Source organism: Xiphias gladius, chromosome 7 (genome assembly GCF_016859285.1).
Source record: "Xiphias gladius isolate SHS-SW01 ecotype Sanya breed wild chromosome 7, ASM1685928v1, whole genome shotgun sequence".
NCBI classification, from domain to species: Eukaryota; Metazoa; Chordata; class Actinopteri; order Istiophoriformes; family Xiphiidae; genus Xiphias; species Xiphias gladius.
Window position 1 is genome coordinate 19,350,731 of NC_053406.1, and position 23,443 is coordinate 19,374,173.

Genomic DNA, 23,443 nt, shown 5'->3' on the forward strand with positions numbered 1-23,443 from the left:
TTTTAGTGTCCGTTATATGATGTACACATAAAGACATCAGAATGCATTTTTACGTTATATTTTTCCATGTACTGAATATAAATGATACCTCTTATTAAAACTGTGTCGTGCGATTATTGAGCTGCAGTTCTCCACCTTGTCGCCAGGTGGCACCGGTGTAGCGGTTCCTCTCATCTAGTCTCCTTAGCAACTGACAACATTAGCCAGGTAGTGGTGTGGTTACATTTTTCTGACACTACTTTACTATTTTTAGTATTTCTATACTAAAATAATAATAATAATAATATTCAGCGTTTCTCACGTTGTTTTCTTATCAGAGAGCTAACTAAACCAGCTAGCGGCTCATTAGTGTTTGCTAACTCCGAAGTGAGACCTTTACCTTAGTATGTCCTCCGCTGGCGGTGCCGAGGATGTTTGGCAGCGGGTCAGCCAGTGTTGGTCCGTCCTGGACGATCTCTCTCGAAACGACCCCGCAGCCTACCGCGCGTTGATCCAGAAGCAGATGGAGGAGGGAGCCGAATTCACTGCGCCGCCCGAGCTCGACTCCCGCCTGTGCACGGAAATACTGGTAAGTTGCTGTGTTCACTTTGCTCCGGGTGCCTGCGGGACATTGCATTCAGACCGTTACTCGCGACAGAACATTCAGCTTCAGAGCAGGGAACGCACAAGTGTGTGTGTGTGTGTGTGTGTGTGTGTGTGTGTGTGTGTGTGTGTGTGTGTGTGTGTGTGTGTGTGTGTGTGTGTCGTTAATAATGGCCCGGTGTGCACAGGTGTTGCACCGAATTCTGACCCGTCGGATTCTGTGACCCAACGAGGAAGTTCAGCTACACTGACACTGTTCCTTCTGCAAATGTTTCTAATTTTAGCTTTGCTGTAGTTTATTATTTTTATTTAATTTTTTTTAATCACGCTTAATTATGTAATTTATTCTGAGAGTGCAGTGCTGTGCAAAAGTTAGAAAAGTTGACGCTTTCAAAAATAATAAGGCCATGAGTAGTTTTTCTTTATCTTTGAACTTCATACCAAGTGCAGTAAACAGAAGATGAAGAAAAAAAACCTAAATCAAATCAGTACTTGGTGTTACCACCTTTCGTTCTCCTCGGTACACTCGGTGTCTTCTGTCTCTTCATGTAATCCCAGACTGACTCCACGATGTTGAGATTATCATGAAGATAGTTCTTTGTGAATGAATTGGACGCCTCCCCGATGGCATATTGTGTAATGGATAAGAATCTGAAACATCTAAAGCGCCTGAAACTTTTGAACAGCTCTGCAGCTTTGACCAAAAGTTCACTAAATTTGACTGCTTTTTTTTTTTTTTTTAACACATTTTAGTTTGGTCTGTGTGTAGAGCACCAAGCCTGTCGATATCGGGATGACATATAGTCTTTTTCATTTTTTTCATTTTTCATTTTAATCCTCTGGCATAGCAGAGTCTGACAGGTCACATTGAAATTGTGACAATATCTAAATACTATGGAGGCACCATAATATTTTTGTTAATAACTACCAAAGATTTTAAAAGTCTGTGGTAAAGACACAGAATCAGATGGGGCACAAAAGTAAAATACAGCCATTATTACTGATATTACTAAGTTACACATTCTTTTTTTATTAAGAGGAGATGTCCACTGTGATATAGGTCCGTTAGGTTGATTTGAGTACTGCCTATGTGTCTGTCTACCAAGGCTTCATTTAAATATTCTTTTCATTATTAATTAATCTCCAGATTATTTCTTTGATTATTTGTTTGGTCTAAAAACTGTCAGTAAATAGTTCAAAGGGCCTCAAAGCCCAGTTTTGACATTTTCAAATGTCTTGTTTTGTCTAACCACAGTCAAAGACCCAAAGATATTCACTCATCATCAGAAGAGGCAAAGAAAACCAGAAAATATTCACTTCTGAGGGGCTGGAACCTTTGCATTTTAACCTTGTTTATTTAACCTTTTCTTAAATGATGGATTGATTATTACAGTTGTTGCCATTTAATTTTATGTCAGTCTCTACAGCTCTACTGCCTATATAGGGTGTGTTTTGACAGTACATCTGTGTCCTCAATAGGAGCCCACGAAAGGGTTGCTGTATATCAACATATGCAGCTGGAAACGTGTGCCTGCACCTCAGGATCCCAGCAAGCCATTACCTTTATGTGCAGGAAAACTGGAAACAGACACAAATAAAAGCCAAGGTAAAAGACAAAGCTGTGCTGCAGCACACGCTACAGAATATGCCTTTGCGTTGCATGATATAAACAGGTAAACTTATAAATTGGGTGTTTTCCCTCTTCAGGCTCGTACACTGTGTTGGATGTAGCATTAAACCCTGCAGTTCTAAAGGAAAGTACGAAAGACAAAACAGAAGTGTATATACTGGCCCTGAGCTTTGCCCAGCAGCAGCATGGGTTGAGTTTATCTCAGAAGTACACTGTCATCAGCTTTAGCCCAAAAAGTAGTCCAGATGACTTGCGCCGCCGGCTTGGGTTGCGGCAGTGGCCCGACACCTCCAAACTACCCGACACAGGTAGAGCAACAAGTTTCATACCCTGATAAGCTGCCACAAGCCCTTTAGCAGGCGCTACACTTTCTAATAATCCATAGCACTTTGTTTTTACAGCCAGTCAAACCCCAGCTTCCCTTCTGCAGCAGATCGCCTCTCTACGCTCAGAGAAACAAGACGACGACATGGCGGCCCAAGTTATCTGTAGACCCTCGGAGCCTAAAAAGAAGGATTTGATCCAGGTAATCTCCGCCACTTTTGTGCAGCCTCAGAAGCCAGAGCACCGACTTGAGGTGAAAACTGACACAGCAGGGGTTCCTCGCAGCATGGCGCTAACAGTAGAGCTGCCAAAGGTTTGCTCCATGTCAGAGTGCCAGCTGAAGATCTCCAAGGTTAGCAGTTACACACTCCCTTGAACAGAGTTATAATGAACCACTTTAGAATCCAGTGTGTGTCAGTGTGCAGTGTTCCTGCTGTTTTGAGTCTCATAACATGCTGAATGTACTTCATTCTGCAGGATGACGTCTTACTGGAAGTGGAGGATGTTTACTATTTGCTTCTGGAGTTTCCAAAAACTGTAAACGAAGACACTGCATCTGCCATCTTCAACAAGAAGAAACGAAGGCTTGTATTGAAAGTAGATGTTGTGTGACCATTTTCTTTCATGGAGAAACATATGTACACAGAGGCGATCAGTCCTGCTAGGAATGGGCTGAGGAAACTGTGAAGCTAGGAATAAATTCTGAAATCGAAAAACACCTCACCAAAATGAACTAAATTCCTTCTCGGCAATCTACACAAACACACACACATGTACATGTACACATTTTCATCTATATTTATATACTGATATATAGATATAGATTATTCTATGAAAAACCTAAGCTAACAAACAATAAACAGCTGCTCTGTAAAATGATCACTCCCGAAACCAAAAATGTTTTTTTCAAACAAATCTGTCACTGTGTGGGTTGATCTACAGCACCAAATTTAATTCTTGACCCAAAAAAACATTGATTGACTTTAATGAAAATCTGTGGGTTTTGTTTATTAATGTGTGGGTGTATGAGTAGAGGTGTATAATGGCTAGGAGCTAGTGTTCAGTGTCATTACTTTACGCTGAGGGAATCATTGACAGCATAATTATCCATGCAATAATTTGTGTTTATTAAAACATCAGAATTTATGCAGAACAACAACTTCACTATTTGGCAATCTGGAATGTGTGAAAAATGTCAGTCAACACTTTTATTGAAAGGGTTGCATACTATGCACTGATTACAGCTTTTTAGAGCACAGCTTATCACGTGTTATTTATTGTAAATCACATTAACTTTCTTTATAATTCAGAGTTTCAAGTGATATTACTGACCATTAATTGGTAGCCCCACATATTAATTTATGAGCTGCAAAGAATGTCTAATAAACATTCCCTCAAAAAAAAAAAAAAAAATCGTATCCAAATGTCAATTTCAAGTCAAATTCTTCATATGAAACATTCAATTTTAAAACATGGTTTTATACTGAAATGGTGTTAAATTCATTGGTCCCAGTTAACTGTATTATAACTATCCTTTCTTACGGCATCACAAGCATTTTTCAGTGAAATCCTGGTCCAGTGGGAACAACTGAGGTTTGTTGTGGTGATCTCTGGTTTTTTGGGCTCTATCTCCTCTCTCCGTGGTCCTCCTCCACCCACGCTACAATCTTCCCCTCCCAGCCAGGCACAACTGCTCCGTCCTGGAATACCTGAACAGGCAATATCCAGCATTTACATATCCAAGAGAGACTCACATCTATAATGTATAGTACAAAGGACCGAATAGAAGCTGGAAATGACTACTCGGTGTTTTCAAATTCTCTGGGATGGAAATCAGTCACCCCACACTCTTTTGAAGTGCAGAGCAGGCACGGCTATTATTAGCATATCTTACTCTTTAACTGGCATTTTACATTTGCCCGCTGAAGCTGATGTGAAAAGAAGTAAGGGCTGTAATTTTACTCCTACGCCTACCTCCTCCTTCACTGTGCCAAACTCCGGGTCAAGGGCCTTGAAGTGGTATCTGAAGCTGCCCTGTCTGTCTACAGCGGCCTTGAAGTCTCGGAGTGTCACCTCACCCAGCCTGCAAACACACACTGTCAGTCATGATCTATGCACATACGCACCCACAGAGGCATTAGGCTTTTCTAGGATAAAAACTGAAGCATCTACTGTATATATATTTTAGATCTGGTGGTGCAAGAAAACAGCAATTTGCTTAAAAAAATCATGCACTCTTCAGCAAGGGACAAGCAATAATGCTGTAACAGTATATAAACCCATCTTAAAGTGTGCCGTTATCTTCACCTTTTTGGGATGTTAATCAGAAATGGAGTGAGCGAGCGATCAGTGAAGTAGAGCACTTTAGTGGAGACAGCAGTGTCCAATCCCGGGCTGCTGTGTGAGTGCGCCATTTCTGGAAAATAATCCCAAAAACCGAAAACATTGTTTTTCACAATTCTAAAATGGCCCTAGCCTCACAGCCAATAATGCCCTCTCCGCACATAGCAGTATAGCTGAAAGGCACAATTTGATTTCACAGCCAGAGTTGAGATGTTGCAGAGAATGACAAATCCTAAACAAAACAAGGATTTTGTTTGTCTCACTTGAGCTCGGCGGCCAGGAGTCACGGTCTGTCGAGTTGGCTCTGCGTCCTGGTGATTTAAATTCCTCCTAGGGGAAGAACCAATAACTCATGGTAAACTGTCAGATGCCATTTGTCGTTGACTAACATTCATCAGGTGACAGATGTGTTGTTACTGCTTAGATGCACACTGAAATGCTGCGTGTGTGTGTGTGTGTGTGTGTGTGAGAGAGAGAGACAGTGTGTACCCCTTTGTCCTGTCTGCGCTGGGTGTCCAAAGAGTGTAATCGGTCCATGAGACTGGACACCCCCTGCTCCAGAGTGTCCAGGGTGTGATGTTGGGGATCGTGGCCGGAAAAACTGTCCCTCAAACTACGAAGTGCCTCCCTGACCAGCTGCAGCTCTTCACCCTGCGACAAACTCTTGATAGCCATACAGTTTCCATAAATGTAGTTTGGTTTTTATATTTTTCTTTATAAAAGGGAAAAAAAACATGATATGATAAAAACTAATGGTAAATCAAAATGATGAGATATGAAGTTAGATTTTTTATTATAATACGTTAAATTTATGACTTATTTCAGCTTAGCACTTCAAGATTTTGTCTTTGTAAGCTTGGACTTATTACCTCATAAATATGACTGAGCATCTCATAATTGGGACTTATTATCTCATAATTTTGATCCTGTACCTCATGATTTTAATATAGTATTTCATAGTTCAAAGTCAACATTTTGACATTTGACATTTACTTACAGTGACTAATTTCATTTTTATCATGTGTAACTATTCATCTAGTTTTTTTCTATCTGGTGATAATAAGCCTCCATACAATAAGACATCAACATCAACATAATAAACTGCAAATTATAGTATTATTATTATAAAAAGGCTGAAATAAAAGAAGGGAATTACCGGTGCATTGTGTTGGAATGCTGGAGGAGATGTCGAAGCCACGGATTTACTGCAACCACCACATTCATCCCTGAATGACTGTCAAATAAACATCACTATATGTAAATAAGGTGGGTGAGACTCACTTTTTAAAAAAATATGGCTGGTGATATTCTATAATTATCTGACCTGTATATCCAAAGCCTGATATAGCGTATTCCTCTGTGCTGTAAGCCTCCATTATTGTTCAAAAAACTCTTTAAAGCCCATCAGTGAGGTACACTGTTGAGCTGGGTGACATGTTTCTTCATTATGATGAATATAGGCACTGTAATTTATTCTGACTGAATCTCACACACCCCATCCTGCTGCAAGAAATGCACACCAGAGCTCCAAATATATATTAGTCCGCAGCTGAAAATAGTCCCCAGACCTACTACTTACTGTGTTTATAAAGACTAAAGTGCCGGCCGTGTTAGGATTCTTTAAAACATTTTTTAACAGATAAAAGTATCCTTTCAAGCATATTAGATTGAGTATGAAAATATAGAATACTGCCAGCCTAATCCATTAACCTGATACCAGACACAAAATAATGCACCCAAAATATAAAGGTTACTGTTGTTAAACCCTTTTGATTACAGTCATAACCCTGGTCTCGGTCAATCAAGCAACTGCGAACAAAACTAAGTTTTTGGAGTTTTTCTCCATGACAGCACGTTTATTGGACTAAAAGACTAAAAAATGGTGTGGAGTTTTTTAACACTTGGACATGTGTCGTCTCTCAAAGGTGAGGAGCAACTTTTCCTTTTTTTGCGCTGACCTGCTACAAAATGAAAAACAGCTGGTGCAGTGATATGGGGTTCCTAAAATGCTTAGAACAGATAGAATCAGAAGACTTACAGCTTTCAAAAAATGTATAGTTTATAAAGCTTGTCTGAAGATTGAGTCCAGTAGAGACCAAAACACAAGTAAAGTAACGCTACCAAGGCTAAAGCTGTGGGAACTGTGCATTATAAAAGGTTAAATCTCTTCTTTTGTGCTTTTATTACAGAGTTTTTTCATTTAGTTAATTACTTAAATTGTCTGTTTATTACTTTTATGTTACTAGAAGTAGTTTTACTTGTTTTATTCTGATCCAGTCAATGTCTTTAGTTGGCTGATTCGATTTCATGTTTCATTTGGTAATTTGTTGATTTTAATTTGCTGCCTTGGTTTTCAGACATACTCTATAAATAAATAGTAGTAGTATTATTATATACATCATTTACCTCTAAACGTACTGTATATAGTGGAAAGATTGAAACATGTCATGCTCCGTACCCGTGCAAGGCTGACTTCATGTGCTTTATGCTGAGCTTCATCGAGCTTTTGTTGCTGTTGCTGCAGTATTCTGTCCTTCCTCCCGAGCTGCTGCTGTTGTGACAAGAAAGACGGACGACATAAGTCTTTATATGCACGTATGTATCTCAAGAATGCACCAAAGTGTAAATAATAAAAGACGATACCTCATATTCACTGAGTAATTTGTTCCGTTCACTCAACTTGCGTTTGAGCTCTGCCTGCAAACAGATACATTAGCGTGCTATATGAGTGCCGTATCGCTCTCACATAAACCTGCCTCCATAGTTCTAGCAGTCGAACGGAAATCATCGCTTGTCTCACATTTTCTCCTTCCAGCTGATCTTTGGCCATGTTGCATCTCAGTAGTTCTTGCTTTATCTGCAGCACAGCATCCTCCTGCACTGCCAGGCGCTGTTGCAGAGCATCCTAATGACAAAGAGAGGCAGATCAAAGAAACGTTCAGAGTAGACCTGAATACAGATACACTGCATCCACCTGCATTATCGACAGCATACGCCGACCTCTAAACGTTATTATCTTGCTAAAGAACTGAAAATTATATGTTGTGTACGATAGAAACTGCGGAATACCTGAGTGGGAATAATTGAATTATATCCTTTAATCCATTTGAGTTCATGCACAAAGGACAAAATTAGTATAAGAGGTTTACCTTGATGGCCTGAATGTGGCGTGTCTCCTGTTTGTGTCTCAGGAGTTCCCTCTAAGAGCCACACAAATGAACAGAGACATGAGAGAAAGGGACTCTCTGCACGCAAGGCAGCTCTTCTATATTAAACCTAATTACATTTACTTACTGTACCTTGAGATCAAGGGCTTCCTCCATGCTTTGGTCCAGACGACTGCGGATTAAAACCTTCAAAGGGAGAGGGTACGTGCAGTGTAATTAGAGAATGGAAAAACGTCGGCATGTATGAGGAGGCAATGGGCCTACATGACAGAGGGCTAGCAGATCAGAGAGATTCATTTGCGCTCTATGGGAGCCACTCTCGAGAGGAGTGATGGCTGCAAACCTCATCACAACAGAAGGGCTGACACTGACACTTCACACAGAGTGGCGAGCAAGTGTTGTTTTCCTGAGTTAGCAGAGAGGGGGCACTGTACCAGCTGCTGTTCAGTGTTAGCCCGGTTGTCTCCGAAGCTCACAGATCCGTCCTGGTCCTCTTCAGGGAGGGAGCCATGGAGCAGCAAAGCCTGAGGACAAACACACGCACACGCGCGCACACATACGTATTATATAGACACAGAGTGGAGGCCTGTAAGCAGTCGTAATTAAATGTACCCCGCAGAGAAGCCTGATATATTTCTGTATCTGTTTTTGTAAATACAGCAGATCTGTATTTTCTTACTTGGCTGCACAACAAGTTTTCCATTTCAGCTAATCAAGCCAGTGAATTCGGTGAACTGAATCGAACTGGAATCACATTGAACATCTTGAAAAAGTGACTTCATCCTCTCGCCTACGTCAACCCATATATACACATCGCCACACCAACATATTCAATACATAAAACAAATATTCCTCCCCTGCCTATCAGTCCAAATTACCAAAATGATCAAAGACCAGTCTTTCTTAGTCTGTTAAAGTAATAATGACCATTTTTAAATAACCATCGAAAATTTACTACAGTGTGCTTATTTGGTCATTTGTATTATCTGTTAGTATTCTTAGTATTATCTTATCATAGCATTATATTCTTTATTGTATTGCATTTGCCCAGAGTTGGATTTCAGCTACCGGGCAATAAGTGTTGTTGTACACTTACTTTATTTCTGTCTCCTTAGTTTCACTTCATTCTTGTGAATTACTGAACGAATCTGAGAGGTGGGTGGTGATTGAGGGGTGTGGAACCAGGCTACAAACTCAGACTTAAATGTATAAAATCACAAATTAGTTTACCTAATTTGGATCCCATTAAGACAAAAAGAGAGGAAAGGACTGTCCAGCTTAGCAAAGAGATTGCACTCAGTTTGGATATGACGGTATTATGTGTGTAGATGGCAGGAAAGGCTATTTCCGTAAAAGTCACCTCACACATCTATTTTTAAACACTGTACAGGCTGTTGACTTGTTTTAGCTGCATCACTAACATGACAAGATGTAGATGAATACAAAGAATGACCTCGTACATGCCAATAAATTTAATATTACTAAATACTAAAATTAATTTCTTTCTTTATGTTAAGCTCTGTTCCTGTTCAACTTGTTTGTTAAATAAATTTTTTTTATAATGAATCATTAAATTCTTCACAATGACTGTATCCTTAGATATCGTACAGACACGTAATAAGGTTTTGCTCATTTATTCACATCAATAAATTGGCAAAGAATATGGAAAAAGCATCACATCGTCTTCACACATTTGGAATCATCAACAACTACATTTTAAGTCTGTGCAAGCACTTTATCCGTCAACCGAAGGAAACAGTTCCGGATGAAGACTGCAATATCTCCTAATTTTAATCTCTATAATTTCAAACACTTCGCCTTCATATGATGTTGGTTTACCCCTCTGTTACACATTTTTGGGATGTACTGATGTCTTCTTATTATTTGTTATGTATTGATCTCTGTATATTGACTGCTTTACGGTCTATGTGTTTGAAATACAAGCATAGAGCTGGAAACAAAAGAGCGAAAATGACCAAAAAAAATACTAAAGTGACTTCATTTTATCTATGTTTATATTCAGATATATATTGTACATACTATAAAAAATATTTTACAGTAAATCCAGTGATTATCTTTATATTTTGCAAACATTCAAAATACTGAACACTGCAAATTCTCTATCTACAATGTCTCTACCAATGAAAAAATTTCCATTGCATTAGAGGCAGCTAAGTGGCAACTTAATCATTAATGTTGCACATATAATTCTGCATAAACTTGTACAATGGTGGACAAGCCGTTAATTGATTGTTCCATTGGAAGGATAGATATCACATGGTCAAGCTGAAATAGTGATATTATTGTAGACAAATAGACGCCCCGGTGAGTTTATCCGAGTGCCTTAATGTGGCACCTTTATTTATCTCCAATCGATGAATTAAGTTTACAGGAATGCAAAAAGTCCTTTCTTTTCCAAATATTTCAGCATAGAAATAGAGTATAGAGGGAACAAGGTGTTAATTAAGAATCTTGCTAACCTGCAGAGCAAACTGCCAATTATTCTAATTCATCCTTTGAATCTATCGTTTTTGTTATTTTGTTGATATTTCATCACTGTTATTTAATCTATTTGAATGCGCAAAAAACATTGCAGACATGGGCAGAAGATCAGAAGTCTGGGACCAGGCTAATACTCACTATATACTAAATCTGAGCGGCTGTCTTGCTCTGATTCCCCTGTAGACTTTGAGTCTTCTGTCAATATGTTCAGAGCGGCGGTGCAGTTTGTTTTTCAAATGTGCTATCATCAGGAAATTACCTGTAGGCGGAACACCATCCTCCTTGCCTCCTGCATCTCTTTCTCCAGCTGCTCCTGGTGGGCGTCCAGCTGCTCCTCCCAGGACTTCTCTTCCTCCTGCCCATTGTGCCCGAGGGAGGGACACAATCCACAGAGAGACACCTCCTCTGAAAGGAAAAGAGGAACCGGGGAAATGAGGCAGGGGAGCTTTTTTTTTTTTAATGTTTGCGTTCCCTGCGCCGTATTTTGCTCTACAAGCGCTAACGTGCAGCCAACCAACCTGTGACAGATTTCTTCTCTGTCAGCTCAGATTTGTCGTCCCGAGGTTCCCCCTGGTCCTCTGACTGATCATGGACTGCGTCTTCTTTAGGGGTGTCAGCGGACTGGGTGATAACATACTCCTCTTTGGGGGAGTGAGCAGGGCTGGCTGAGCTGAGACTAAAACAGATGGTGGGCACAGGCAGGAGTGAGTGTGTTTGTATCTCCCGCCAAATGAACAGCAGTAAATAAACCTCGCTACATAAAATGGAGATATACACTTTAATAACTCCCCAAGGAGCACAAAAATGTGAATGAATCCCATCTGGGCTAAATATTTTAAACCATATCTCTTTTTAAACACATAATGCCCATAGGAATACCGTGTATCACAGAATATTTAACAAATAATAAAATAAATGAAAACACATCACGGAACAGGATTGAAACTTGTTCAGAAAATACACAGCGAGAGCAGGAATGCATGCATCTCTGTCATTTTTTTCCCACAGGAAATTCTTTACATAGTTTTCTCTCCCAGCCATTATTACAAAACAAATTGCTTGTATGGTTTCTGAATGGCTGGTTTTCTTGCAGCTTGTGTGAATCCATGTTTTGTGTTTTCTGAGAGCGTTGCTAGTAGCCTGAGGTTCAGGCCAGCTGTCATCTTCACTCCGCTGTGTTTGTAGAAATAGGATACAGCTACTGTGACCTGTGACCTATGGCATTACGCATGGTCCTTTAACAGGGGTTTCTGTCTTTTTCCCCTCTGTGTCCGTGTGGGAAAACAAGCCCGCGTCTGTGGAAACAGATCTAAACTCTGTGCCATAGCAAAGGGGACAGAAAAGCACCACAGTTCATCACCCTGCTCCTGAGGCTAAAAAACTAAGAAGGAATAAAAATGATTGTGAACTTAACCGTGGGTTTAGAAACCTACGAATGTCCTGAGGGATTGCATTTGCACGGTTGAACATGTTCTTACATATGCAGCAAGATTTGGATTGTAGCCAATGGGATTTTCTGCTTATCTAATGGCATTACTCAGCGCAAGCTAATATCACAAACAGTAACACTTGGATTAATCTGTCACTTTTGAGTTCGCAGTGCCTCTGCATGGAATAATTGTGCACATACTCCTGTGACTTGTTTATTATGATGTGCACCTAAGTTCTTCTTCTCGGTCACCAAACAATCTGAAAACAGGACTGAGAGTCGACAACAGTGCAGACGCGAGAGGCTGAACCTATGCACATGCTTTGAGATAAGTGCTAATGTAAACATACAAAGTGCTTAAAATGCCAATCTGTTAGGCAGGTATAATGTTTGCCATGTTCACCCTCTTAATTTAGCAAGTTAACATGCTAACGTGGGACTTGACACGAAACATGCATTTGGCTATTAAATTTACTGATCGGAATACACGAATGAAAGGTTAAATATCTGGACATTGGATTGATTCTAAATTTTCATTTGGCCCACATACTGATTTTTTTATACATAAAATAACCACTAAACCCAAGGGGGCGTTTTCAGTGGTTCCTTTTTCTTTTCAAAGTCATTTACTTTAACTAGCCTTTATACTTAACTGCTTTTAGTTCCATTTAGATACATACTCAAAACCCTTCCTTTATTGTGCCGTGAGTTTCTAAAGAAACTGGGAGACATGCTTTTAAATTTAAAGCACCATCAGACCGTAATAATTTTCCGAACTCACTCAGATCTATCGCTACCTTTCATGGCTTCAATACCTCTTTGCTTGTTTACCTCAACTGTACTTCTTTTTCTTTTTGATTGTGTTAACTTATTTTTTAGTGTAATGGTAGACTCAGTACTTTAACAGAATGTTACTTTGTTAGGCAGTGATAATGTATTTTATTCCATGTTGGTTTTGTCCAGATGACACTTGTTACACAGATGTAGTGTGTGCTGTTTAGCAAACTAGTAGAGCCCCTTGTGTGTGTGTGTGTGTCTCTCTCTCTCTCTGTGTGTGTGTGTGTGTGTGTGTGTGTGTGTGTGTGTGTGTGTGTGTGTTTTTATTTATTTTTTTTATTTAATTGTTTTGTGTTGTCTGAATTATCTTATTAAGTTATATAATTATTGTTATTTATGTATTTGTTAGTATTATTTAATGTTTTTGTATCTGAGGACCCCTCTTGAAAAGGAGGTGATGCATTTCAAGGGGTTTATCCTCAAATTTAATTTGACATAAATAAACACAAAGTACAGCTAAGGCCGATGGGAATGTTTTGCAGGTGTTTAGTCATAAACCAACCCACTGGAGGTATTCAAGTTTTGACCTGATGATGGCACTAGATGAAAAGTCAGAGGATCACAAAAGTTGTTATAATTGAACATGAGGCGGAGGAAGGATTTTACCGAATTTCCTGGTAATCCAATACTTGGTATATTTCACAAAAAACACAAATGTCAACCTCATGGTGGCGTTAGAGGAAAATTAAAGGGATTACCAAATACATTAGGATTGATTGTCTGGGCACCATGGATATGTGCACCAAATTCCATTGCAATTTATCCAAAAGTTGTTGCGGTATTTCAGTCTGGACCTCAGTGGTGAACCAACCGACAGACCGAAATTGCCATCCTGCTGCTAGAATGGATAAAGAAAAGTATATATAATTTGTTATAATTTGAATTTATGATTCAGGACGGTTTAGTCATGTTAAAACTGTCAGGCTAAAATCACCACACTGAGAAACTTCTGGTGGTTAGGTCCCAGGTTCCAGGTCCCCAGAAAGAGTCACTGCAGCAGGTCACGTAAAAAAAAAAAAAAGAAAAAAAAAAAAGAAAAGAACTGCGCGTCTTATCAGATGCTGCTGTCATTATCCCTAAGTGTTTTTCACAAGGGGATCAAAGAGGCTGCCTCCTACTAATCTTGTCACTGCAGATGATGACATTATCGAGATACCCTCTGTCATTGTCTCAGGGTGCAGTTCAATAAACTCCCAACAAATTTATTTGAGATGCTGGCTGCTGATCTGTTGCACCAAAAGAACACATACATAGCGATAGATTTGGAACATATGGGCTCAACCAAAGATTAAGCACTGGGATTTGCAAGAGATGAGCTTCAGTGCAACAGCTTAACATCATTTGATCAGCAGTGGTGCAAAGTTGCTAAATACATTTACTGCAGTACTGTACTTAAGTGCAATTGTGAGGTACTCTACTTGAGTACTTTACTTTATATTTATACTTCACTATATTTCATAGGGACATATTGTACTTTTGATTCCACTACATTGACATCCACTACATGACAGCTGTAGTTACTAGTTACTTTTCAGATTAAGATTTTACATTCAATAACATGTGATGATCTTGTAAAATACACATTTTTTGTTAAAAACAACTCAGTGCTTCACAATCTTTTTGGCTTGGGGCTCCGTAAAAAACGGCAGTGTCTAGTTGGGACGTTTCAGATCTCTAGGAGAGTTTAGCAGTTCTACCAAAGCAAGATCTCCCCCACCTCTCAGATGCTTTCATTTAAATAACCGGACAAAAATACTGGACTTTGTACTGTAAATTAAGTAGTTAAATCCAGTTTCACCTCGACCAACTACAGCAGTAAATTGCTACTTATACATTGATGCATCAGTATTAATAATCTAATAATGTTATCTATAATAATAAATCAGTCAGGAGGGACTTTTTCTAAATTATGAGTAATTTAACTTTTGATACTTTAAGCACATCTTGCTTATAATACTTTTGTACTTTTACTTTAGTAGGATTTTCAAATGCAGGACTTTTAACGTATTTTTACATTGTTGTATTGGTGCATTTACTTAAGTATCCGGGTACTTCGTCCACCACCGGTCATCAGCATGAAATGTTTATACAGTACCAGTTAGAAGACTTTAATTTAGAAGTTCATTTTAAAGGAAGTTCAGTATGTAGCGGCCTGTCTGGTAAATACCAAATCTCCGAAAAGATGGCGGCATTTTAGAATATGTTCACCGTCCAAACAGCCAGCCTTACTGAACTGTAGAACAAAAACATGTTGCATTTGTTCTTTTAATGTAATCTAAAATGTATAATCTCAATCCGAATCATGAAATGAAAGAGCCGGTGATGGAAGTTAGACTGTGGTTGCTAGGCAATAGCAGCTCAGCTCACAAAGACACATACATGGGACACACCCACACCTACTGCACTATAAACACTGAACAATAATCCTGCACAGTTTGGGGATCAAAGTCAGTTGATTTGGTGAAATACATTTCAATAAGGCTGAGACACACAGATGCTGATCAGGATGATTAAGTTGATGTACAGTCTGTTGAATTTAGGCCTCGTGTATTGTGGATCTCCCCCCGCTGATGCACTCATGGATCGTAGACAAAAACAACAGCCTGTCTTGCTATAGTGTTAAAATGATCATTTAAAACAGCTCTTACCATTTCATCTGTTTGGCTCCCATGCTGGTGTTCACAGGCTTAACCTCCCATACAGTCGGAGCGCCGCATCTGGGTGATGCCCTGCTTCTCAGTTAGGACCATAGCCCAAACACAGCCAGAGGCAGCAGGGAGGGGAGCAGCCCTGAAAGCAGCAACCAGAGGAGTCTCCACGTCGCACTCTGTGTTCAATCAGAAATAACAGCACGTTCAAATCCTCTCAAGCAGCATATTCCTAAAACGTAAAGCTTCAAATCCTAATCAAAAGCCCTGAACCCTTCCCCTAAATCATACCAAGGCTCAGTCCTAGCTGGCAGAGACAGAAAGAGAGAGACAGAGAGAGAAAGGACCAGGGCTCAGCAACACCAGCGACTGAGGTCTGCCTGGTTTCTCATTGCACTCGCCTTGTGGTTGAGCTCACCAGCTCCCATTCACGAACACAATGTGTTTTGTTCCTTGCGGACAAGAACTGATGCAGCTCTTGTGCATCTTTTTCACCCTTTTTTCTCTGCCGGTCTTTTTGCATTTATTGTCTCTGCCCTCCCTCCCTGCCTCCTTCCCTCTTTCTCTTCTGCTCGGTCGCACTGGCTTTGTATCAGTCCTTCCTTCTTTCAGTGAGCGAGGATGTCAGACATGGCTCTGTCTGGGTGTGTTTACCCTCCCCCCTATCCCTCATTCCTCCTCCCTCCTTTCCCCACTGCTCTCTCCTATCACAAGGAGGAGGAGGAGGGAGATTTTCTCCTTCTCCTCTCTCTTTTCCCTTTGCTTTTTCTGTACTGCATGTCACTGCAGCTAAAATGAGAACCTGCATGTGGATGGAAAAAGAGACATGAAAAATCTATGAGATGACGTCTGTTGTTTGTTGACAAAATCAGAGGCTTGCACAACAGCAACCACACAGGCTGAAACAAGAGGTCAATGATATATGTAAACAGACAGAGGAAGTATGAAGTTACGTGGAAATAAACAAACAGAAAATGGTATTTAGAGAATGCACACATCAGCCTGCAAATACAGCTCTTTTAACAGCATTCATGGTTGTGTACTGTGTGCAATTTGTGGCAGAAAGCCATGAAAAAAAGAAACAGAGTTATTTAGAAAATACACTGAAACATCAGCGCCACCAGATTAAAACAAAATGTAAAAAGGGTCAGCTTTCTAATTTAAGCAGCAGGCAGCAGAAACAAAAGTTTTTCTATGAAGTGTTAAGTCTTTTCAACTCTTCTGAAAGGCATTTCGACCGAGCACTCTGTCATTAAGCTGTTAGAAATGTTGCTGGGGTCAAATAGGTAAAATAGCTCTCTACGTGGCAGCTTGCAGTGCTGCCCAGAACAGAATGACAGTTCTTAAATTCTGTATGAGCATCATCAACACATGCTTCAATGAGCTACTTTACTGTAGAGTGTTAATATAGAGCCATGAGAATGAAGGCTAATTCAGTATTAGATTTATGTCAAACAACAGTCTTATACTGAAAATTTTACTTTGGTAATGGAGTAAAGATATTAGCATCAAAATATATTTAAAGTACCAAAAGTACTTTCTATGCAGAATGGCCCATCTAAGAATAATACATAGTATATTATTGGACTAAATTTCTCACTTTAATGTTGTAGCTGGTAAAGGCGGGGCTAATTTTGCTATTTAACATAGTGCTGGATAGTTTAACTTGGAACGATACATAAGAATTTATCTGTTGATTATATTTTGAATAAATAATCTGAATCTGCAAAGTAACTAGTAATTCAATCTTTAAAATAAATGCAGTGAAGAAAAATATAAATACATACCATTTACAGAATAATAATGGCAGGTCTATGGACAGAGGGTGTCATATGTTGTACTGATTCTAAAGCCACAAGAAAAAATTGTTTTGTGATTTTTGTTAACGTTAATACACTATTGACATTTTAATGGCATAATATTTAAAACAATATTTTAATGCTTTTGTAGCGATTTAAAGCTATTATAGGATTTTGTTAAGAGTGAATTCCAAATCCTGATGTCTCTATCCATCTATCTATCTATCTGTTATCACAATATTATTGCAACACATTATCAAATGTTAATTAGTGGGCTACAGAGGTGCTGTACCTGTACAGACTGGCTGTTGGCCCCGGTTCCAGTTTTTATGCTAAGCTAGGCTAACAGGCTGCTGGCTGTAGCTTTGTATTTCATGTACAGACATGAGATACAGATCGATATGAGACACAAATACAATTCAATACCAGACTGATATCCATCTTCTCATCTAACTCTTGCCAAGATAGCAATTAAGTTACATTTCCCAAAATGTTGAACTATGCCTTGATTGTCAATCAGTACCTACACATAATCATTGTCTCACTAAATATACTCAAATTAATTGTCAAAGTAATTATACTCATCACATTCTGGCAACTGGTATCAAACTAATCAAACTGAATTTACTTTTATTTAATAGAAATAAAATTAATAGAAAGTAGTTGAAAAGTATCCCAAGTAGCCTCTGAAGGAATATTGCCCATGGGTTTGTAATTATTCACACAGAATAATTTTTGTGGAGAGCCACTTATGTGTCTACGATTCACTGTCTTTTGTAATCCTCAGATATTAAAATATTTGGTTGAAATTTGCCAAAGTGCCAGCTGGAACGCACGGGAAAATCCGGCTATGCTCCAACACTCAACTCATTCCATGTTTTGTTTCCAAAGAAATAACTAGGGGCCAAGCATATTGGTTACAGAGAGCTGCTGGTGGAGCATTTCATATCAAATTCAGTAAAAACCTTTCCCGAAACAGCCTTCAGGAAGTTGTTGCAGTTTTCTTCATGCACTGATTTCCATTTTTTTCAGTGTTACTTTGAACGTTTTTGCACCAGTATTAAAAAGACAAGGACAAACTCAGGTACAGAACAGGCAGATGATGAAGATTTGGCAGGCCTAGATACAATGAGACTGAGGGAACTGGGGGAACCAATGAGGTTTGTCTTTAACGGACAACATTCAGTTTTTGCATGGACGATGCGTAAGTTGTGACTTTGCTGTTCAAAGTGTGGTGGGAAAGTCATTTCGCCACTGGGGAGCCAGGAGGTGAGAAGAAAGCTGGTTTGCCACAGGGACAGCATGCAGTCATCCAATTTGTAATTCAAATGAGTTGCTAAAATAGAACAGATTGTTTGCATGGTCACCACGGATTCTGATTGTAAATTATTATTGTGCCTGCTATGAAACAAGAGGTACCCATTATTTTTGATTTCTTATTTTTTTGACTGACCTTCAAACAGATACGTATGAATCACCACAGGCTAATAAGACTTTGTCCCCGGGAATCCCATCCCATCTTTGTTGTCAAATACAATTTGTAAAGGAAGTCTGGGGCTGTTTACATTGATTGTTTGGGTAATAACAGTGGAGAGAGTGAAAGATAATTGAAAGCCCGTCTCTGTTATTATAAATCAGCTACTGCTCAAAATATTTGTGCATCAAATCACTGCCATTGTGAAATAAACTACTTTGCTCTGAAATTATCTGAAAATTATCAAGCACCCAGCTCATACCCCTGCACATCTGCGCAAGGCTCCGCATTCTCCTAAATTTGTTATCTTTATAACAGAAAATGTTTGGAAAAGTTTAATCTTCATATGAATAAGAATTTTTGTCTCATTCAAAATAGGTAATGAGAAAACAACAAAAATGTTCGAGCACACCCTATTTTAAGAAATCTCAGATCCCCTTGGACCCACATCGGCACCAAAACATTCCCACCAGATTTCTCCGTAATCTGTTAACAAATGTTTTTTGTACTTTACATCATGCTTTCAAACAAACAACAGGCAAAAAAATAAATGTGACTGAAGAAAATTAGCCCCCAAAGGTAATAAATGGCAATGTATTCAGATCTTTTACTTAAGTTAATGTAGCATTGCAACAGAATAAAAATACCCTATCACAAGTCAAAGGCCTGCATCCAAACCCATACTTAAATAAAAATAATATAAGTATTATCAGCAAAATCTACTTAAAACTCCAACGTCGACAAAAGGACTCTCCTGCAGCTTTGATATACAAGAAGATGTCACGCTTGTTGTCAAATGTTGCCCGTTGTTTATCAACAGTTCACTAACTACACTGCACCTGGAGTCGTTACGTTAAACGACTCTGACACAACTGCCTCAAATTCGGTTTGACTCGTGTGAATCAGCAGGACTTGAAAGACCCGGCTTCCGTCGACCTTGAATCCGTACGCGCGCGTCAAGCGGAAACGTACATCACTGTCAGCGTACCCACGAAATGTAACGGTTCGCAGCTTCTACCGCGTTACGTCGACGTTACGTCGACGTTACGCGTGCCAGGAAAGCGGAAGTGCCGGTAGAGGCTGTGAGTTGTGTTTTGTTCCTCTCGAATGCCACTCGTTCTGGAAAGGTACAGTTTTTTTACACACCCACGAAATGACGGTCAACGTTTACTGCTACTAGTAGCGTTATGTTGTTTGGAGACGGCGCAAGGAGTAGATTTTAAACAGGTTAAATCTTATGGCTTGAATGTTGCTCCCGTGTCTGAATGTCCCACGGTGTTAGCTAGCGAGCTAGGCTAACGTGAGTGCTCGTCTAACAGCCGTCATGCATTTAGAAGATATGCTGCTATTTCTGCCTTCTTTTTTTAAGTTTATTGACCCACGATCGGTTTTTTCGGTCCATGACTTACACGAGTCTCGTGTCAGGTGTCACCATGTCAAAGCAGCCGATGGGGAAGACCCTGTTGAGGAACGTGATCCGCCACACAGATGCCCACAACAAGGTGCGCTTGAGCTCAGGTGTTCGTCTGACAAGTGGGAAACACACTCAGTTGTCAGTTCATTAGGTACAACTGACTGAAACTAATGCATTGTAGTGCATCAGCCTGGCAATGAATCCTGCCCTCGCGAAATTCATAACGATCGGTTTTTGAGGAAACCGTTTCAGAGGGGTGTTGATTCAGCAGTACGGTCATTTGCGGGGATGTAGTTTGGGGTGATGTTTTTTGCATTTGGTTGCATGAGGGTAGACTAAGTGACCAAATAAAGTGAGCGTCGGCTATGGTGGGAATCAAGCATGCCCATGTGATGCCAGGATGCTCTAAATTCTCTCTTGATATGGTTTTGATGATATTTTTGTAAATGATGGCTCAAAATAAGTTTTCACTTCACATCACTTAGCTGAGCTATAAATATAAGTTAGTGACATTGACGTTTGGAAGCCTTGAGCATGTACACAAACGGATTTGCAGGTGTTTTTTTTTTTTTTTTTTACCCACAAGGATTGTACACAAACTGTAAATATTTAAATCCATTATACTTTTTCTTTTGGTGAATTCACATAAAGCAGTGAGTGTGTGCAGTTTTTAATGTACTTACTGTCATCGACCCACTGCAGATCCAGGAGGAGATGGAGATGTGGAAAATGCGAGACTGGGAAATCCAAACGTCCCACCACAAACAGTTATCAGATACAGAGTGTATGAGGTAGGAACTGTGAATGTCCCAGTTTAATTTGAGCCTCCTGGACACCCGAGATACCAAAGCTCATTTGGCAGTAAATTTCATAATGTAGCTCTCACTTTAGAGAGCTGTTACTGTATGTTGTCTTGCTGACTTATTAATAGTGGTTGTACTCCAGGGGGCGGATGCACTGTGATCGAGTGCCAGATCAAGCTAGAAACCTGAGTCAAAGCAGGGCGCGAGTCCCAGAACATGACCACAGAGAGGCTCGATACTGGACTCGCAAACTGTATGAATTTGAGGCCAGTGATCCTGACAGGTACAGTATAAGGTCTAATCCTCTTTTAAACCACATTTTAAATCTTTTTGCACTGCTGGAAAATGACCAACATTTGAAAGTAAATAATAGACAAGACAATATTGACAAATTTACATTTTCGTTTTATGTGTTTACCACACAGGTGGGGACATAGTGGCTTCAAGGAGCTTTATCCAGAGGAGTTTGAAAATGAGGGGTAAGCAAAAATGCAGCACTTCACCAATTAAGCAAGAGATTATAATTGAGCTACATATGATACATATTTTAAAGGGGCACTCCAGTGATTTAGCACTGTACTTTCATAATCTGGGGGTCACACGAGAGAAGCATTTAAAAAGAAGAATTGTCAAATTGAGGCCACAGAGGTTGGGATATCCTGACTTTTCGTCTCTAGTGTTGATCAAGCTCCAGAAAATCTGGATCCTACACTTATCATAATGCAACTTGATAGCATCTTTTATTATGTTGTGTTCACGTCATATCAGAATTTTCATTGTTACGAATTGCTGACTTGTAAATAATGTTCACATCTGACAAAACAAAACAAATATGGAGCAGTCAACGACCATAGCCGGTGTAATTAAACCCAAATTTATTATATATATATGATGTTACGCTGAGATGATGTAAAGGCTTGCAGGCATTAACATGGGAATCTTTTGCATCTTTACCATCCATCCCATGTGACATATGGCATTAGATCCTGCCTGGTAAATGCCATGTGTTTTACACTCCATGCTATAAAGTTTCTGTTAAAAAGTTGAGCTCCAAGCCAAATCTGAGAGAACCCTGATGACACCATGAAAGGTTCATTCCAACCTAACTTCAAATTATGAATCTTTTCATGGCTGAAGCTGAGTAGTACCCCTTTTTATATGTAAACTGAACTTGATGTGTAAAATTGGTGGATTGCCCCTTTAAGTCATTATTTCATATCTTAAATCCTACCAGTGCTCTGTCTAGACTTGATTCCTTTTGCTCAATTTGTTGTTTTTAGTGAAAAAAACAGTGCTACAAAGAAGATTGGGCACCAAAAAATGAAAAAATCCAAGTCTGACACAGAAGCAAGCTTATCAAAACACTCCAAAAAATCCTCTCGAAAGAAGAAAAAGAAAAAGAAGAAGAAAGACGAGGAAGAGAAGCGAAAGAAAGCTAAGTGTTTGAGCAGTGATGACAGCACTGATGACAGCAGCACTACCATAGACAAGCAGAGGAGGAAAAGGACTAAAAGTCGACATAAAGACAAGAAAAGTGCAAAAGCCAAAGTGAGAGATGATGACAGCAGCTCAGGGGGCAGTGATGATGATTTAGAAAGAGAGAGACGGACTCACAGTCGCAAAAAGCGAAAACAAGACTCACACAAAGACTCAGACTCAGGGCCGAACTCAAAAAAGAACAGGAGGAAAAACTGGAAAGCAGCAGGTGAAGAGAGCTCAGATGATAGTTCGGCTAACTGACATGCACGGATGTGGACAGACGACCAGGAAAACTACTGCAGATTCCTTTGTTCCCCTTAACTGCACAGAGGGGCTTTTTCTCTGCAGGGCCGTTCTGTATTGTACTTTGTGAGACATCAACAAACCTGTGCTGTCGGCGCTCTCCGTGGGCGTTCTGTGTAGCAGTATCTCGTCACCACTGCAGTGTCGTGAAGCACTTTGTGTGGCAGTGCAGGCAGCGTGAAGAGAGATAGTGGGGTATCCACCGCCTGCCTCATGAAGAATCCTGTCAGCTGCAGGCTTATTGATTGATCACTGACTCTCGCCTTAGACTGTCGGCCTCACGTGGAGACCTTCCGTCCTGAAATGACCACTGTTTTTTATTTTATTTAGAAAAAAAAGAAGTCAAATTATGCAACTTTCCTCACCAGTTACAATAAAATGTTAATTTAGTTTTATTCATGTTTTTTAGTTTTGTAGATTTTTATATTTGTATGCAGCACACTGTCATGGGTGAAAAATAAACATCTGTTTTTTAAAATTATATTTGCTATTAAAAAAATTGTGGAATATATATTTTTTAAAGGATAACAATGGTGATATTCTCTATTTTTTTTTATTGTCAACAAATCCCATGAAAAGACCAAAAGCTTAGGGACTATGAAAATTACTGGGGGGAGAGGAGGGTCAAGAAACTTAAGGCAAGGTATTGTAATGTTTTTTGGCTTTTTTTGGAAGAGCTGAGGCAGAGGTTTTTCATTTTTTTTCTCTT

At 39.5% G+C, this 23,443-nt stretch overlaps 3 protein-coding genes across 6 annotated transcripts; 2 read left to right on the top strand and 1 right to left on the bottom strand.

The window, feature by feature from the left end:
• The first annotated feature begins 166 nt into the window (after positions 1-166).
• On the top strand, positions 167-3,690 carry pih1d2 (PIH1 domain containing 2). The gene is made up of 5 exons (XM_040129905.1): positions 167-568; positions 2,062-2,188; positions 2,290-2,520; positions 2,614-2,888; positions 3,014-3,690. The coding sequence occupies exons 1-5, from the start codon at positions 386-388 to the stop codon at positions 3,146-3,148; spliced, it is 951 nt and encodes a 316-aa protein (XP_039985839.1). The 5' UTR covers positions 167-385; the 3' UTR covers positions 3,149-3,690.
• Positions 3,678-19,658, bottom strand: dixdc1a (DIX domain containing 1a). 2 transcript variants are annotated; one of them, XM_040129904.1, is made up of 16 exons: positions 19,575-19,658; positions 15,463-15,641; positions 11,067-11,224; positions 10,808-10,953; positions 8,481-8,570; positions 8,179-8,232; positions 8,029-8,079; positions 7,680-7,784; positions 7,523-7,576; positions 7,338-7,430; positions 6,036-6,113; positions 5,369-5,530; positions 5,143-5,209; positions 4,844-4,952; positions 4,511-4,619; positions 3,678-4,245 (listed from the first exon to the last, which is right to left on the bottom strand). In XM_040129904.1, the coding sequence occupies exons 2-16, from the start codon at positions 15,483-15,485 to the stop codon at positions 4,162-4,164; spliced, it is 1,383 nt and encodes a 460-aa protein (XP_039985838.1). In that variant the 5' UTR covers positions 15,486-15,641; positions 19,575-19,658; the 3' UTR covers positions 3,678-4,161. The 2 variants fall into 2 exon arrangements, with proteins under 2 accessions (XP_039985838.1, XP_039985837.1); XM_040129903.1 differs by having other exon boundaries at positions 5,369-5,542.
• A 28-nt stretch (positions 19,659-19,686) lies between these two features.
• On the top strand, positions 19,687-23,190 carry nkapd1 (NKAP domain containing 1). Of its 3 annotated transcripts, none has more exons than XM_040129979.1 (6): positions 19,687-19,862; positions 20,161-20,237; positions 20,852-20,940; positions 21,095-21,235; positions 21,378-21,431; positions 22,233-23,190. In XM_040129979.1, the coding sequence occupies exons 2-6, from the start codon at positions 20,169-20,171 to the stop codon at positions 22,690-22,692; spliced, it is 813 nt and encodes a 270-aa protein (XP_039985913.1). In that variant the 5' UTR covers positions 19,687-19,862; positions 20,161-20,168; the 3' UTR covers positions 22,693-23,190. The 3 variants fall into 3 exon arrangements, with proteins under 3 accessions (XP_039985913.1, XP_039985912.1, XP_039985911.1); XM_040129978.1 differs by having other exon boundaries at positions 19,711-19,817; XM_040129977.1 differs by having other exon boundaries at positions 19,739-19,862; positions 21,081-21,235.
• The last annotated feature ends 253 nt before the right edge of the window (positions 23,191-23,443 follow it).

What these genes read in the sequence shown, in the direction of transcription:
- dixdc1a (XM_040129903.1), bottom strand. Translation starts at nt 15,485, where the DNA reads ATGGGAGCCAAACAGATGAAATG. An exon ending in GCCACATTCAGGCCATCAAG is followed by an intron (nt 7,785 to 8,028) that starts GTAAACCTCTTA and finishes CTTTGTCATTAG; the next exon opens with GATGCTCTGCAACAGCGCCT. An exon ending in CATTCCAACACAATGCACCG is followed by an intron (nt 5,543 to 6,035) that starts GTAATTCCCTTC and finishes ATGGCTATCAAG; the next exon opens with AGTTTGTCGCAGGGTGAAGA.
- nkapd1 (XM_040129977.1), top strand. Translation starts at nt 19,843, where the DNA reads ATGCCACTCGTTCTGGAAAG. An exon ending in TCAGATACAGAGTGTATGAG is followed by an intron (nt 20,941 to 21,080) that starts GTAGGAACTGTG and finishes ACTTATTAATAG; the next exon opens with TGGTTGTACTCCAGGGGGCG. An exon ending in GAGGCCAGTGATCCTGACAG is followed by an intron (nt 21,236 to 21,377) that starts GTACAGTATAAG and finishes TTTACCACACAG; the next exon opens with GTGGGGACATAGTGGCTTCA.
- pih1d2 (XM_040129905.1), top strand. Translation starts at nt 386, where the DNA reads ATGTCCTCCGCTGGCGGTGCCGAGGATGTTTGGCAGCGGGTCAGCCAG. An exon ending in CTCCAAACTACCCGACACAG is followed by an intron (nt 2,521 to 2,613) that starts GTAGAGCAACAA and finishes TTGTTTTTACAG; the next exon opens with CCAGTCAAACCCCAGCTTCC. An exon ending in GCCAGCTGAAGATCTCCAAG is followed by an intron (nt 2,889 to 3,013) that starts GTTAGCAGTTAC and finishes TTCATTCTGCAG; the next exon opens with GATGACGTCTTACTGGAAGT.